The 17,193-nt window shown below is 41.3% G+C and overlaps 1 protein-coding gene across 12 annotated transcripts in view; it reads right to left on the reverse strand.

The window, feature by feature from the left end:
- Positions 1–5,250: 5,250 nt before the first annotated feature.
- FN1 (fibronectin 1) overlaps positions 5,251–17,193 on the reverse strand; it is a 73,373-nt gene continuing 61,430 nt past the window's right edge. For all 12 annotated transcript variants that reach the window (XM_008054334.2, XM_021710217.1, XM_008054190.2 and 9 more), the window contains 6 exons: positions 15,121–15,259; positions 12,763–12,927; positions 10,732–10,857; positions 10,105–10,211; positions 6,628–6,738; positions 5,251–6,009 (listed from right to left, as the gene is read on the reverse strand). In XM_008054334.2, coding sequence (XP_008052525.1) covers positions 5,938–6,009; positions 6,628–6,738; positions 10,105–10,211; positions 10,732–10,857; positions 12,763–12,927; positions 15,121–15,259 — 720 coding nt within the window. In that variant the 3' untranslated portion in view covers positions 5,251–5,937. The remainder of the gene's footprint in view (positions 6,010–6,627; positions 6,739–10,104; positions 10,212–10,731; positions 10,858–12,762; positions 12,928–15,120; positions 15,260–17,193) is intronic.

The raw sequence follows: 17,193 nt of genomic DNA on the forward strand, positions 1-17,193 counted from the left end.
CTTCACAATCTGGTGTTTGATCATGGCCCCATTTTCTCTCCAGGCAACTCTCTCTTTGCCTCTTGGGATAATAACGACCTTACCTTGCCACTCAGCAGTAGAGTGATCTTGGGTACATGCCTTAACTTCTTGGAGTTTGCTTCTTCTGTAAAATGGGGGTGGATTCCCTTTGTATGAGTTTTCAAATTGGTAACCACAGAGTTCCTTCAATCTTCATCCCCATACCTTACTACTTACCAAGGAATGAAAGAATATTAAAGAGACTCTCTGTAACTAAACTGGCATTTTTTAACTGAAGATAAATGTTAGGTCACACTCCCAACGGAGCCCCCAGAATGTTAGGTCAGGCCCACCAGGGTGTGGGTTCTGGTGTGCAATTTGGTGCCACATGAAATTTGCAGAGAATTGCACAGAAGTTAGATTAGAAAATATGGTTTATTTAGAAAGTAAATTAGAGAGAAAGAGGAGGTTTACCTCCCCAAGTTAGGGGAGGGGGCCAAAACCAGGAAACTTGGCCTGGCCATAGCTCAAATAGCATATGGTCACACCATAGCTTAGCAAGGCAATAGCGGCTGGTTACTTGTGGTTGAGTCCTTTTAATCCTTCCTTTTGAAGGGGGAAGGTAATTAAGGTGATTGGGTGGTGGTCTGCTCCACGTCATCACGAAGGGGCAAGTAAGCACAGGTACCGACATCGGATGATGGACAGCAGGCTGGTGGGTGGGTTAGTCACATGACTGCTGTCCTGGTGGTGGGCTAAATGGGAGGAAACAAGGGGAGGGCTTTTTCCTGCAAGACACCTGTCAAGAGGTTTCCAATCCACAAGCTCCTTAGCAAAAAAAGGTCTTACCATCATTTCTATGGCTTCAGTCAGCTTTGACCTGCCTTTGACAAGGAACCTGAAAGTTTCTTAGAGGTTATCATGCTAAACTATGAGTTGAAAGGTTGGACTGTCCTTGGCTTGGATCTGATGGAGATTTGCCGAGGGGGTGGGGTAGGCTGCCTGCTTGGCCTGCTGTAAAATGTCTTGAACACTTCTTCAAACCTGCCTATTGGAAATGTATCTATGTCTAACCTATGCTAGATTCAGAGCATGTCAGTCTAAGCGAAAAATGGTTACACTGAGGCAAAATGTGAATTAAGTTTATTCTAAGTTTCTTAGGGTTCCTCCTTTCAATAAAACTCACTGTCTTAACCATTTTGAAGGGTACTGTTCATTGGTTTTATATTCACGAAATTGTGCAACCATCACTGCTATCGAGTTCCATAATGTTTCATTGCCCCGAAAAGCAACTCTGTCCTTAGCCATCACTGCCCGTTTCCCCTTCGTTATATGGCTAGACCACATTTGGTCTAACCATTAATCAGTTGATTGGCATTTGGGTCGTTTCCGCTTTTTGGCTACTATGAATAATGCTGCTGTGAACATTTGTGTACAAGTTTGTGCGTGAACACATGCCTTCAGTTCTCTTGAGTCTATAGCCAAGTATGGAATTGTAGAGTCATATGGTGACTCTGTTTAACTTTCTGAGGAGTCACCAGACTGTTTTCCACCACCGCTGCCCCGTGTTACATTCCCACCAGCAAGGTATGAGGGTTCCAGTTCCCCCACCAAAGCGGCATAGTTTTGAGTCAAAAATAGCTTTTCAGCACTTGGCTCAGCATCTTCCAAGGAAGGCTGAATTATAGAGCCCGGCAAGTTTCACTGTCAAGTCCTGTCCAGCGATCTGGAAAAGGCAACGCTTCCTTCTGGAATGAAATGACACTTTGCAAAGTACTGTGTTGCAAAGAGTTCAACAGTCCTTTGCCTAAGGGAGCCTGCTGTGGTGAACAGCTGCAGGACAGGTGACAAAAGTGACTGCAGCCCCAGTGAGCAGAAGATGCTGACCGTCTTCTCCCCTCAACCCCCCGCCCCCACTGGCTGTCTCACACAGCCTCTACCAATTCCCATTTCAACCCTTTGGGGGCTTCACACAAGAGCTACTTTAGAGATAAACGTGGATCCTAAGATTCTTAAAACCTGTGTGTCTCTAAAGAGTAAGTCAAAAGGAATTCAAGGAAATGGAAAACGTGCGTTCATATCATCCCTGACTCTACTGAAGAAGGTTAAAAAAGGGAATTTCCCTTTGGGGGCTTTCGGCTGACGCCCCATTTCTCTTGCTGTTTTATTACTTATTTTCCTCTCTTCATTTGTAACGTATATAGGTTTTTGTTTGCAATTCACAGGGAATCTTTCATCTTAATGAGGATATGAAGTGAGGCAATGTGATGATGAAAATAATTCACATTTTCAAGTATAAGCGCCATATGCTCTTGAAAAAGAACTTTCTTAGTTTGTGCAAGGTCATCTTTGTGTTTCTTCTGCTTTATCAGCCTTAATGGTAATCTTTAAATGTTTCCAAACATGAAAAGACCCAACAGTGGTCTTTTTCTTTTTTAATGGTTGAATTGTATCCCCTGAAAATAGGATTTTTTAATTGTAGTCTGCCACATTCTCTACCACAGCAATGGAAACTTACTAAATAGGAAGCAATTTCAGCACTTAAATGTGCTGATGTGATGTTTCTTAATCACTTTAATGAGTTTCATACCACTAGAAATGGAATAGAATTTTCAATGGAAATATAATTAAATAGAAAAGTCATTTCCTATACTTGTAATTTCCACCTGATCACTTCTTTATTCACCTCCATAGAAAGTGTGCCTTACAGGCTTATAGGGATATTATTATACAGACTAATTTACATAATTCATTTAGGTCATTAGAGCTGAAAACAATATAAATACACCACAATAAATTTCATTACAAATTAAGTGCAGCAAGGCAAGGTATAACGTTAAAACTACGATTTTTCTTTTTAAAATCTGATAGTACTACATTTACCTGATTTTACTTGAATTTTCAGTTTCTTGCCTAAATCCAGATTCATGTCTCAATGATGCCTTTTCAATTTGGCCTTCTTAAAACAATTATCAGGAGAAGTAACATGAATTAGTAAAAACCATAAAAAACATCTTGAGAAATACTTGGTTCTTGTGTTCGAATAATTTTGCTGAGTAACAGTCAGTAAAAAAGAAACTGCTATCATTTTTGCATAGTGTTGCTAAAACACAAAAACCATTTAAACTTTAGTGTGTTCTGAGTTTAATTTATAAGTTTAGTATCTTAATTTTGAAAAAAAGGGCTTTAAAAAAATCTTAACTGCAGAGCTTGTTGATTTTTACACTTTAGCATAAAAGTCAAAAGAGCTTGCTAGCCATTTAATACAGTCCAACTGGATTTACTTAAGCTGCATTTTTTTTTTTTTTTTTTGAGTCAGAGTCTCACTCTGTCACCCAGGCTGGAGTGCAGTGACACACTCATGGCCACCCCAGCGTTGACCTGCTGGGCTCAGGCTATCCTTCCGCCTCAGCTTTCCAAGTAGCCAGAACTACAGGAGTGTGCTACCACACCCAGCTAATTTTTTGATTTATTGTAGAGGCAAGATCTTACCAAGTTGCCCTGGCTGGTCTAGAACCCCTGGGCTCAGGCAGTCCTCTCGCCTCAGCCTCCCAAAGTGCTGGTATTATAAGCTTGAGCCACCACGCTAGGCCTAAACTGCATTTTAGGAAAAATATTTTTAGGTTTGCAGTTAGGTAGGTTGGTTTGAGGCATGATCAGTCTTAACGTAAAGCTGCTCTCTAAAAAATATTTGTAAATACAAAGATTTTTAAACAAGGCCAGGTGCAGTGGCTCACGCCTTTAATCCCAGCACTTTGAGAGTCCAAGGCAGGAGGAATACTTAAGCCCAGGAGTTCGAGACCAGCCTGGACAACATAGCGAGACCTTCTGTCTGTAAAAAAAATTAAAAACATTAACTGGGCGTGGTGGCACATGCCTGTAGTCCCATCACCCTGGGAGGCTAAAGCAGGATTGCCTGAGACCAGGAGGTCGAGGATGTGGTGAGCCATGATGGTACCACGGCACTCCATCCTGGGTGATAGAGTGAGACCCCGACTCAAGAAAAAAAACTAATGCTAAACAAGGTCCCACTGAGGTGTCTGAGGCGTCCCCCATGAAGATGAGGCTTTCTCTAGTGCATATGTCTTCAGTAGGTTGTCCCATTGCACAGTATGTATATTGGTATTGAGACATACTCCCCCAGGGAGCAACAATGACTCACTTGTGCGAGACAGTCATTTAATATCACCTTGAGCTGTCCTTTTGTGATTTTTATTTTTAAAAAGTATGCAGAACAGCTATCTTGGTAACTATTGGTCTGATAAAGCTGGAAGATTAATTAGTTTAATTAGAATTCCAGGGTCTGTATCTGTATTTTTCTAAGGAAAATTCGTCTGAGCTGTATCCTCTGTAAAATTAAGCTGTAAAACCATGCCTGGATGAAATGGCTAAATGTCGAAGTATTTTACAGACTGTAAATCAATTCAAATGTGTTAGTATTTATTTAGCAAATGAACCATGAGGAAATCTTTTTCTGTATGTATTCTTAATATTCTTTACCAAGTATTTATTGAAATTCTTTCATAGCACAATAGTATAAAATAAATAGTTTCTATGTCTTGTGTATTATGAACTACTAATATTTTACTAATTGATAATCAACTATTTACTATTCTGAATGTCATATTCAATCCCAAAGTTTTGTTGTTTCCCCAATGCTAAATTGAAAGAGAAATAACCTTTGCAGACCAGGAGTAATCAAGCCTTGTTCAGTTGGGAGTTTATGAAGCCATTGCTGAAAGTGTCAGCTGACACAAATTAAGACATGTTGGAATTGAGGTGATCCTACTACGGGTTTCTCTAAGACAAGCTTCCTCAATACTTTGCAAGTCCTTTTACCACTGAGTCATCTTTTTATTTACTTCACAGGCAATCTCTTTGAGTAGATGTTTATTGAATGAAGGAGACCAGAGGGAGGGAAGAATTTCAATAGTTAGAGCAGCTAGAGGTTGTTTCCATTATACTTCTGAAGAGCAAGCTGGCAAATTTAATAAATATTTGAGTCCACTTAAATCTATTAAAGCAGAAAATATAAAGTTATAAAGCGATCTCCATTATTGAGGAGATGAAATAACAAAAATGAATCTGTGTTTTTGTACAACAGAAAATCTTTTACAGAAATCAACAAGAATTAGAGAGACTCGCATAGCATAGATTTTCAAATGTTGGCTGAATTGAAAAGAAAAACAACATTCACAAGAATGATCATTTCCCCCCCAAATGTCTTATAAAAAACAGATGACCTTCAAGTTGTGGAATGTAAATCTTTTATTAAAACAGTTGTCTTTCCACAGTAGTAAAGCTTTGGCACGTACAGTATAAAAAATAATCACCAACCATAATTATACCAAATTCCTTTTATCAACTGCATACTAAGTGTCTTCAATACAATTTTTTTCCATATAAAAATACTGGGAAAAATTGATAAATAACAGGTAAGATAGAGATATTTCTAGGCAATTACTAGAATCATCTGGGAAAAATGAGTACTGTGGATATTTTAAATATCACAGTAGCAGGGACATGCCGTTCTACAGTATCGCGGGTCAGTTAAGTGAAAGCAGAAGTGTTTGGGTAACTTTCCTACTTTAAATTTTGGTCACATCATTTCAATACATTTTGCACCGTGGTTGGCTGCATATGCTTCCCTATTGATCCCAAACCAAATCACAAGTTAGAATCATTTCATTTAAATACTGAGCGGTATTGAATACTTTGAAGCAGAACAAACAACGTACTGCCTTCACGGATGAGAAAAGTCTCAAAACACTCCCAGGGTGATGCTTGGAGAAGCCGTGGATTGAGCTGAAGCCGGAGAACTTACTCCAGAGCAAAGGGCTTAAGAAAGAAACAAGCGCTCTAAGATGGGGCTAATATCACTCCAGTTGAGATGGATCTTGGCAGAGAGACATGCTTGTTCCTCTGGGGTGGAAATATTCACTCTCTGGAATCGTCTCTGTCAGCCTGTACATCTAAAGGCATGAAGCACTCAATCGGGCAATTAACGTTCTATGAAAATGGAAGAAGAAAATTAGTGGCAAATACTGTGATGTGTACAGGAAAAAAAATGTGGGGTGGTGGGGACTTTCATGATAACTACTTATAGATAGGATCATTTTTCTTCCTAGTTTCAAGAACCTAGCAATATACTGGACAACAGGCGATGTCTGAGATGTCTAAGGTTTTAATAAAGTATAACTTATGTTATAGAATACAGTGTTTCACCTACGTAACTTATGTTTTTTTTTAACTAAAAGGCTGGGTGTGGTGGCTCAAGCCTGTAATCCCAGCACTTTGGGAGGCTGAGGCGAGATTGCCTGAGCTCAGGGGTTTGAGACAAGCTTGGGCAACTTGGTGAGACCTCGTCTCTCTACGAGAATAAATCAAAAAATAAGCCAGGCGTAGTAGCGTGCATCTGTAGTTCCAGCTAATGGAAGACTGAGGCAGAAGGATTATCTCAGCCCAGGTCAAGGCTGCAGGTGGCCGTGAGCGTGTCACTGCCCTCCAGCCTGGGCGACAGAGTGATGCTCCAACTCAAAAAAAAAAATGTGGTTTGTTCAGAAGAAAGATACCCGCAGAAGAGGCTCTCCAATATAAGAGTGACACTTCTGTTGCAAATGCACTTACGGTGTTTGTTCTCTGATGGTATCTCTGAGAATACTGGTTGTAGGAGTGGCCCGTGGAGCCTTCGGCACTGGCTTCAGCCCCAGGTCTACGGCAGTTGTCACAGCGCCAGCCCTGGCAGAGTAGAGGCGGGAAGTCAGATGGGGGTTATGATAACTAGAGGACATCAAAATCTAGTGCTTTAGATAAAGAAAAATGTCAGGCCTTATGCCCTGGCAAAATGTAAGCAGTTAATCACAAAGGAAGCTTTGATGATGATTTCATGCATGTATAGCTCTTAGATGCACATTGGGGTATTACCATGTCTTACACCTACAACTGTCTATCTGGGCTTTTCCTTTCTCCTGAAATGTCCTCTCTTCTCTTTCTCTTCCAACTCCACCTGTCTGCTAAGCCTCATTCCAATCCCAACTTCCTCAATCAGCTTTCTGTCTTGATGATAGAAGCGGTTTTCCTAGAATCCTAGAGATTTTAAAAGGGACTTGAAGCCAGGCGTGGTGGCTTATGCCTGTAATCCCAGCACTTTGGGAGACGGAGAGGAGAAAATTGCCTGAGCCTAGGGGTTCGAAACCAGCCTGGGCAACTTGGTGTGACCTCGTCTCTACAATAAATCAATAAATCAATAAATTAGCCAGGCAAGGTGACGCATGCCTGAAGTTCCAGCTACTTGGAAGGCTGAGATGGGAGGATCACCGGAGCCCAGCAGGTCGAGGCTACAGTGGCCATGAATATGCCACTGCACTCCAGCCTGGGTGACAGAGTGAGACTCCAACTCAAAAATAAAAAATAAAATAAGGCTGGGCTCGGTGGCTTAGCCTGTAATCCCAGCACTTTGGGAGTCCGAGGAGAGTGGATTACCTGAGCCCATGGGTTCAAGATCAGCCCAGGAAGCTTGGTGAGACCTCGTCTCTACAATAAATCAAAAATTAGCCAGGCGATAGTTCCAGCTACTTGGAAGGCCGCGACAGAAGGATTGCCAGAGCCCAACAGGTAGACACCGAGGCGACAGAGTGAGACTCTAACCAAAAAAAAAAAAAAAAAAAAAAAGGCCGGGCTCAGTGGCTCAGCCTGTAATCCCAGCACTTTGGGAGGCTGAGACGAGTGGATTTCCTGAATCTGCAGATTCAAGACCAGCCTGGGCAACTTGGCGAGACCTCATCTCTACAATAAATCAAAAAATTAGCCGGGCATGGTAGGGCACGCCTGTAGTTCCAGCTACTCGGAAGGCTGAGGCGGAAGGATCGCCGGAGCCCAGCAGATCGAGGCTGCGGTGGCCAGGAGCAGCCACTGCACTCCAGTCTGGGTGACAGAGTGAGACTCCAACTCAAAAAAAAAATAAAAATAAAAATAAAAAAATAATTTTTTAAAAAGGAACTTGGATCATATGGGCAAACACCCTCTCTCATTTTATATGCAAGGAAACAAGAGACCCAAAGGAGATAAATGACTTGGTCAGAGACGGCAGGGAAGTCACACTTGAGCCACTGGAGGAGCTGGGTTGCTGCCCGGGAGCTGAGGTGACTCCTGGCCATGGTCTTTTGAATGCACCACATTGCCTCTTCTTCCTAAGCCTCCCTAGCTGGTGACAAAGCAGCCTTTCATCTGGCTAGAGATGAGACAGGGGATGTGCACAGGACCAAGCTGGGCCAGTGAGGCTCCTCCCCGAGATTTTTGCTGGAAGTGTTTTTTCACTGCTGTTTGGAAGTTGAAAAGAGGTCGCCAATGTCACCATCAGCGGGGAGCCCACTGGAGAATGAGGCCAGGGCAAGGGAAGGCAGGCAGAGAGCGGGAGACTTTGGACGCCAGTGCTGGGGCAGCCCCTGAAGCCGGGAGGTTCTGGGACTTCTCCATTACGTGAGCCATTTTTGCCTTTCTTGAGTTGACTTTTCTCTTGCAACTAACAGAACTCTAAATCATACAATCACTTTCTTTTCTCCATTACAATTGAAGTATTTTGGGCATAGTCCCTCACTGAAGAGCATATTCGCTAAAACACCTAACACATTATGGGTAAATACCTACTTACGGAATCAATGAATCTTGCATTCATATGAGACTGTAACAGTTCTCACTGTATTAAGTGTTTCAGTTAGCACTTTACTTGAGAACAGAATAGGTGTCACACATGAAAGGTTTCATGTACATAAATAATGAGGTAAGGATGCCGAAGTGAGACTCAAATCTACTTCCCAACAAATTCACTCTCCATCATACAATTTTATGCCAGGATGACTGAGTTTTATGTTCACAGTCTTTATGAGGGTTAATGAGAAAGACAGAGAGAATTCAAAAAAAGAGTGATAGGTGTTGATTCCACAGTTTCTCCCCCAACAGAATGGGGAGCCCCTCCCTCCCCACTTAGCTCCTAGGTGAGGAATGAGATCAGAGTAGTTTCCTTAGGCTGCCCCAGGTGGGGCAGAGACAGGCCCCCGAAGACCCTTCCTTGCTGCCAGATTAACTTTCCTAAAGACTATTTTCCATCACGCTCCTGTGCGTCTTGGGTACTTGTAATTGGTTAATGCCAAATTCATCAACCCAGTGAATCTCACCCTCAGGTAGGGAGCATGTTCCTCAGGTATCAGAATTTGAGGAGTAGTCAGGAGGGCATATCTTCATCGAAAACAAAGGACTGCCATGTCTCATTGCTTTTATTTGAGTGACAAGAGTCATTTTACTTTGACATCTCAAATAAGATTAGAGAAAGGCATAGTTTTTTTTGTTACACTGAATTGAAGTAGGACACATGTTAGAAATGGTTGAGAGGTACTGGCTTATATAATGGACTGCCAAGACCCTCCAAAATCCACTTCTTCCTATCTAATTTTTTATCACAAGACACAAGGCAGAGGGTCGGCTCACTGGAGCCCACCTGGGCCAGCTGGACTTAGCCCTGGGGGGTAGGCTTTCTGTCTCTCTGCTTCCTCCCCTCCCAACCAAATCTTAGCCATCCTATACCCCAGCCAGTCCATGTTTCTCTTTCTCGCTAATTCCAGCCTACCTGGAACTGCACTATATTTGTCAGACCCACTCAGAATCTTACTAATTAGCTTGGCTTTGCAACGTATGCTAATTTAATGACTTCAACTATCTCAGTAAGAGCCAGGACCATTTCTCATTCCCTCTGTTTGTCCTCTATGACTTAGCACAGGGCTAGACTTATAACAAGGATCTGTTTTGGAATGAGAGAGAGGGTACAAAGAAGTGGCATTTTCTCACATCTGAGGCATAATTCAAAATATTTAACAACGAGGCAACACTTTAGCTGCCGAAGAACAGAGCCTGAGGACAGCAGGAAAGGGGAGCAACTGAAACTGCCCAGGAGAAAAGAGCCAGGGAAAGGTACTCCAGAGCTGTGTGTCCACAGCTGTGAGCCAACAGGAAATTAGGTATCTCAGCACTCCATAAGGTGCTCTGCATACCTACAGAAGCCTCCTCCTCATCTTGTGTAAATTGTCGGGAGCCTGACATGTGTGGTCTTACCCGCTGGCCTCCAAAGCATGTGCAGGAGCAAATAGCACCGAGATATTCCTTCTGCCACTGTTCTCCGACATGGTACGTCTTCCCATCATCATAACATGTGGCCTCATCTACATGTAGGCAAAAGTCAGAAGCACGCATAAGACTGAGAGCAACAACGCAGACTTGACCTGGGGTGGGTTCTATTCCTGTCCTGAATTTGAGTCATCACAGCCCAAATTCCACATACTTATGTGAATCATCCATAAGAAAGGTGCTACTGTACAGATTTTAGGGCAGCATTTCCAAAAACGAGATCTAATAACTTGGAAAGGGTCCAACAGGAAGATGGAAATCATATTTTAAAGGTGGGATCGACAGACCAATAAAGCTTCCTTGTAACATTTCACTGCAGATAATGGTCAAAATACTCAGGCTGGAAAAGTGCTAAAGTGTCCTGTAATAACACTAAATCATGACTCATTTTGGAAGTTTGTCTCCGCTTTTGCAAAACAGAAGATTAACAAACCCACTGTTCACCCCTCAGGGAGACCTGAAGTCTCCAATCATTTCTGCGAGTGAGAGGTACAGCCCACTAATGAAAGCAGGAGTGCTTAATTAAGGCACTAAAAATGATCTGTGACGACATACGGGGATCGCACTTGAATTCTCCTTTTCCATTCCCAAGACACGTGCAGCTCATCATCTGGCCATTTTCTCCCTGTCGATCCCACTTCTCTCCAATCTTGTAGTTCACACCATTGTCATGGCACCATTCTGCAAGGGTGAGGAAACCGGGGGCAAGAAGTTATTTGCATGTTCTGACTCATAAGGAAGTGAGAGGACCAGGACGTGACACAGGCGTTTAAAAACCACGAATCTGAAAAAGTGGTAAGGAAAGTTAATGATCATAATCCCTGTGATGAACCGTTTCTTTGACTGGATTTTAAAATATTATTTTTACCATTTAACATGTTCTAGGGCATGCTTTTAAGATCCTGTGTTTTCTGACACAATCACGGCATAAGAATAGTCAATGACTTTCATTTGAATTCTCACTGTTAAGATTTAAAATTGTGGAAAACTAAAGTAAGACCGGAGTGGCCTTTTAGGAATAGATCTGGATGAAAAATCACTTTTGGATTTGCAGAGACCCTAGATACAAATTAGTTCAATTAACCATACAGCAAAGACCAGCTGATTTCTATATGTCACCACCTGCTTAATGTAACTGGAAAGAGTAACCAAAAGCAAAACAAAACAAAAATAAGGCAAAGTGATAAGTCAGTGGTTGTTATCCCTACAAATAATTGACGGGTTCAGAAGAATATCCAAAAATCACAAGGTACATGTCTTTACCATACATGTACTATTCTATGATGTTTTAATCTCCATGGTTTATACTAAAACAAAACACACTTCAGAAGTTTATATAACAATATAGTACTTTCATTTTTCCACAATTCAGCCTTCCTTGAACTATAAAAGTAAAGGTATTAGATCACGATATCTAAACAAAGATTGAGTCAAAGTTGAGCCAAAGTATCACAAATTAGTTTATAGCTATTCTCACAATTGCATCAAAGTATTCACACAGGTAATAAATATACAAACTTAAAAGTAATTTAGTTTCGGAAGTTAAAAGCCACCAAGCTGATATCAAATGCTAAAATTTCCAATTCCTGAACTTCATGTGAAACTTCTACAGTTCTCTTTTTTCATTTTCAAATGGTCAAGCACATTTTCTATAATGAAAAAATTAGCTATAAAAAAATTTCAGTCTCGAGTAAGCCATTTCACATATACAAGTTAAGTCAAATACTTTAAAATTCTTTTTTAAAAGTCTATTATACTTTAATTCCACAGAATATGGTTTTTGTATGTCCACAAGAAGCTTGTTTATAGGTCATAAAGGCTAAACCTATAAAAAGGAACCAATTGTCAATAATAATCACATTTCCTAAAAGAGAGAAAAATGAAAGGTTTATAAATTCCAATACTAAACATCAAGCATACTAGATAATACCTAAAATTATTTTAAGTAAAAATTATTGAAAAGTTAAAACCTCTTAATAATTTGGAAATCAGATAGTTTTCAAGTGAAGCTGATTCCTAATTATCTACAAGTGAATTATCTATATTTTTTTATTTGTACTTTTAGCAATATTCAAGCTACCTGGTGTGTGTGTGTGTGTGTGTGTGTGTGTGTGTGTGTGTGTGTGTGTGTTGAGAGAATGTGTGTATACTATGATATGTGTATATTTGATTTGTGTTAAATCAGACAGTGTTTGTGAGTATAAATGTTCGCCTCTGGCTAAAGATGAAAAGTGATTTGGAGTTTTTCTGTATCTCTGATGCTTTTTATTAGACCTGGCTCCAAAGAGTTTGACTTTCCTGATTTGCTTTAACAGAAAACTTAAAAAATAAAATCACCACCACAATCTTATTTTTAATTAATAAGTGTATTAGCACACAACCCTCGGAATGAAGCGATATCCAACAAGTAAAATTTCCCATCATTTTTCTATGATGCAAAATGTTACTTCGAGTCAAACATATTCCCTTGTTTGCTTCATGTTTGGAAGAGCCTGTCTGCCAAACATGCTTCCTTGGCACATTAGTGCAAATGCATGGAACTGGGAGGGATGAACAGACAAGAGGATGAACAAAGCAACTACTCACTAGATGAATCACATCTGAAATGACCACTTCCAAAGCCTAAGCACTGGCATGACAGTTTAAAGCCAGATTCAGACAGCCGTTCCCACTCCTCTCCAATGGCGTAATGAGTCACCGTGTAAGGGTCGAAGCATGAGTCATCCGTAGGTTGGTTCAGGCCTTCGTTAACTATGAAGAAAAGGAAAAAACACACACACACACACAAAGGCATCTTAGTGAGGGTTTCGGATCACAGGAAGAAAGCTAAATTATTGTATACCATGACTTAATCCAAAACAAAAATTCCAGGAGGACTAAGAGACATTCACCAGTTCTAGCAAGGCATCGGTGGCTCTAATAAACCATACTTACGTGTAGCCAGTGGACACCTGCCACAGGTAACTTACAAGGAACCCATCTTTCATTTTTGTCTTCAGTTCTAAAACAATGCTTGTTTTTGATAAGTCTGCCTTGTTGAACATGAAACAGATCTCAAGGCAACTGAAGTTAGTTAAAAACTTTAGTGGGATGCAAAGAGCAGCAATGCCTCTCCACTGGTACCTGAGTGACCTTAAATATAACATCTCTCTGGCTTGCTCCTCTCATCTGCAATTCAGGAATAATGATAATTTTAATAATAATAAAAATATCTCTACCTCCTAGAGATCTTGTGACCGTTACATGATGTCATGCACTCAAAATATTGACCCTTTCTCAACACTTAGAAAGTGCTCACCAAATAAAGAATAAATTAGAGGATATCTTTTGCTCATAATGCAAAAGTCTTAGCATTTTAATGTACCATGAAATCTTCTCTTTTATTATTGCATTTTTTTTGCATGATAGTACAGAAAACTTGGTTTTGCACACTGTTATTATAATGGTAAGACTGCTTTACTTTATCAATACAATCAACTATTCCAAATAAGAAGCAATGGGGTACAGATGATTTAGGAATAAGTAACAAAGTCTTTTCATGTGATTTAAGATACCATCTCTTTACAATTTGGAAAAGCCTGTTTTAAAATAATCCAAGCAAACAAAACACGCCTCAAATTATTTTCTAAAAATTAAGTAGACCAATTTACTTTGACTTTAAATCCCACTGTGTCTATTTCTCTTTACAGTGCAAAAGTCAAAAGCCTAATATTTTAAAAGGCATCATCCTGGAAGAAAATAGAGTTCTGGAGAACTAGGAAGTCTGAAAAGTCTCAAAGCCAGGAGAACCTGGTTAGAATGCACAATATTGCTGCTGGGAATAAGGAGTTGGAAGAAAAATGGAAAGGGTTTAAACTGTTACTAGGGTATTCAAGACTCCAACAAACAGCAAGGAGTTAAAATTCCATCCGAACTAAAGTTATAGAGATGGAATCTTTCTTAAAAAGACTTTGAAAAGCACAAAGACCTTTGCACTCTTGAAAGTTCCATTCTCTTGACATTCTGCTAGCAAAACCATGAGAGGCAAAAGTGAGTATTACTGTGGATACATAATATGACAGACACAAAATAATCTCCTCCCCACCCACCTCTGGCCAAACACGAGTGCTTAACACGCAGGAATTTGTACATATAAAATGGCATAGACTCTATCAAATAAGGCTGACATTAAGGTATTGGCCCTAGGAATAAAACCTGCCACTTGGCAAAAACAGAATTTAGCAGTCTCTGCAGATATGGAGGAGAGAAACCTCCTCCTGGAAGATTTAGGATTCACAGAACTGATGATCTCTATTTCATGGGTCTTGGAGAATCTTCATATTGAGCAGCCAGGTAGCACACTACTGGTTTAGAAGGACTTTTCAGGTGCTACCAAGAAGAGTCAATGATCTTTTAATCTTTACTGAGGTTTTGGACCTATGTGGTCAGAAAAAAAATGAAAATAACATTGAAACAAGGAAGCTCTTTAGACAGAAATGGGTTGTGTTGTTAGCATTTTATGTCAGGGACGAAAATCAGCTGTCCCCGATGTCTGCAGAGGGGGAATTCCTTTACCGGTAATCAGTTTCTATACTTCGGAATCATTCAAGAGGACAGCAGCATGGTGAGATGGAGAGGGGTTGGAAAAAGATATCAGGAAATCTGTGCCCTATATCAACTCCGAAACTCACTAGCGAGGATGCAGCGTTTCGAACTAAATAATATTTGGAGTCCTTTTTCAGGTCTATCATTATATTAGAGAGTCTGTCAATTATGCACACATTTTTCAATAGGATACTGTGGGGAAAAGTAGTTTCATGGAAAGCTGCTCATTTACTTAATGTGGATGTATAGCATTATTTCTCAAAGATAAAAGACAGAGGCAGCAAAGGAGCAGTCTACAGACAAAGCCGCCTCTGGTGTAGTCCGGGGAGACAGATGCCTAAATAATGTATGTTTACATACCAGAGTTGCCCACGGTCACAACCTCCTCCTGAACCTTCTGCCTCTTCTGGTCTTTCAGTGCCTCCACGATGATATTGTAGGTGGCCCCCCTGGTGAGGCCTGTCAGAGTGGCACTGGTAGAAGTTCCAGGAACTCTGAACTGCAATTGTTGGTACATCCAAAGCAGGGAGAAAGCATTATAATGAGGAATAGACACGGGCTCCCCTATTCTCTTATCAACAATCCTCACTGTTTAAACAAAGCAAAGGGAGACAAACAAAGAGAGAGGGTGTAGGAGTCTCAACCAGCCGTGGAGAGAAATGGAACAAGGATGAGGGGCTACCATTCCTGCCAGATTTTCCCTCCAAAAATCTATCTTCAGGCTCCATAGTTATCAGGAGCTCTTGACAGTACTAGAGATGGCCACCTCTTTATCTGTTGCAGTCACAGGTCTGTGCAGGCCCTCTGGAAACACTGGACATAATCCCCTTCACATAAAACATGAACACTGGACTATATGGGAGATACAGTCAAGCTATGCAAAGTGATATCTGACCCCAAGAGAGAGTCCTTAAAACCCTTTGACAAATCCTCAAATGCATGTTTCTAAGGTCATAAATTTCCCACACAGTGCAGTCAACTTTTAAAATTCTGCCACTTTCTAAGTTGGGTGTGGTGGCTCATGCCTGTAATCCCAGCACTTTGGGAGGTGGAGGCGAGAGGACTGCCTGAGCCCAGGGGGTTCAAGACCAGCCTGGGCAACTTGGTGAGACCTTGTCTCTACAATAAATAAGAAAATTAGCCAGGTGTGGTAGTGCATGCCCGTAGTTCCAGCTATTTGGAAGGCTGAGGTGGAAGGATCACCTGAGCCCAGCACATCAAGGCTGTGGTTGCCTGTGAGTGTGCCACTGAACTCCAGTCTGGACAACAGAGACTCCAACTCAAAAAAAATAATAAATTCTGCCACTTTCTAGAATAACACAATACAAATTTATACCAGCAAGACAAAGAATAGATTTAGGGAATCAATTACTTAAAATATGCACAGCTTCACCTAAGCTTTTTTTCTTTATACATATTATAGATAACGGACTTCTTCAAGAACAAACTATAAGCTGGGCTCGGTGGCTCAGCCTGTAATCCCACCCTTTGGGAGGCTGAGGTGAGTGGATTGCCTGAGCCCGTGGGTTCGAGACCGGCCTGGGCAACTTGGCGAGACCTCATCTCTACAATAAGTCAAAAAATTAGCCGGGCATGGTAGCGCGCGCCTGTAGTTCCAGCTACTTGGAAGGCTGAGGCGGAAAGATCACCGGAGCCCAGCAGGTTGAGGCTGTGGTGGCCAGGAACAGCCACTGCACTCCAGTTTGGGCGGCAGAGTAAGACTCCAACTCAAAAAAAAATAAAAAAAGAAGAACAAACAATAAAGATAGCATTTTAGACTTCTTCACACAAATGTAAATGCAGGTAGAATATTTTTATTTTTACTCCAGGATTATCTCTCTATCTCACTAAGGAGCCTCAAATGTGTGAGAATAAAGAAATGATTTAATTTATCTCTACTAAATAAAAACTAATGATGCTTTCTGGTACATCCTCCAAAGTAGAGTCATATTAAGTGTTAAAGAAGCCAGGCTCGGTGGCTCAGCCTGTAATCCCGCACCTTGGGAGACTGAGGTGAGTGGTTTGCCTGACCCCACGGGTTCGAGACCCACCTGGGCAACTTGGCGAGACCTCATCTCTACAATAAATCAAAAAATCAGCCGGGCGTGGTAATGCATGCCTGTAATTCCGGCTACTCGGAAGGCTGAGGCGGAAGGATCGCCGGAGCCCAGCAGGTCGAGGCTGCGGTGGCCGGGAGCGGCCACTGCACTCCAGTCTGGGCGACAGAGTGAGACTCCGACTCAAAAAAAAAAAAGAGTTAAAGAAGAAAAATCAGAGCTTAAATGTACCATCTCTCTTTCTTTCTTTCTTTTATTGTACAGACAAGGTCTCACCAACTTGTCCGGGCTGGTCTCTAACCCATGGCTCAGACAATCCACTCACCTCGGCTTCCCAAAGTGCTGGGATTACAGGCTGAGCTTCTGAGCAGAGCCT

This window comes from Carlito syrichta, unplaced genomic scaffold (assembly GCF_000164805.1).
Source record: "Carlito syrichta isolate Samal-C Ts95f unplaced genomic scaffold, Tarsius_syrichta-2.0.1 Scaffold10796, whole genome shotgun sequence".
Classification (NCBI taxonomy): Eukaryota; Metazoa; Chordata; class Mammalia; order Primates; family Tarsiidae; genus Carlito; species Carlito syrichta.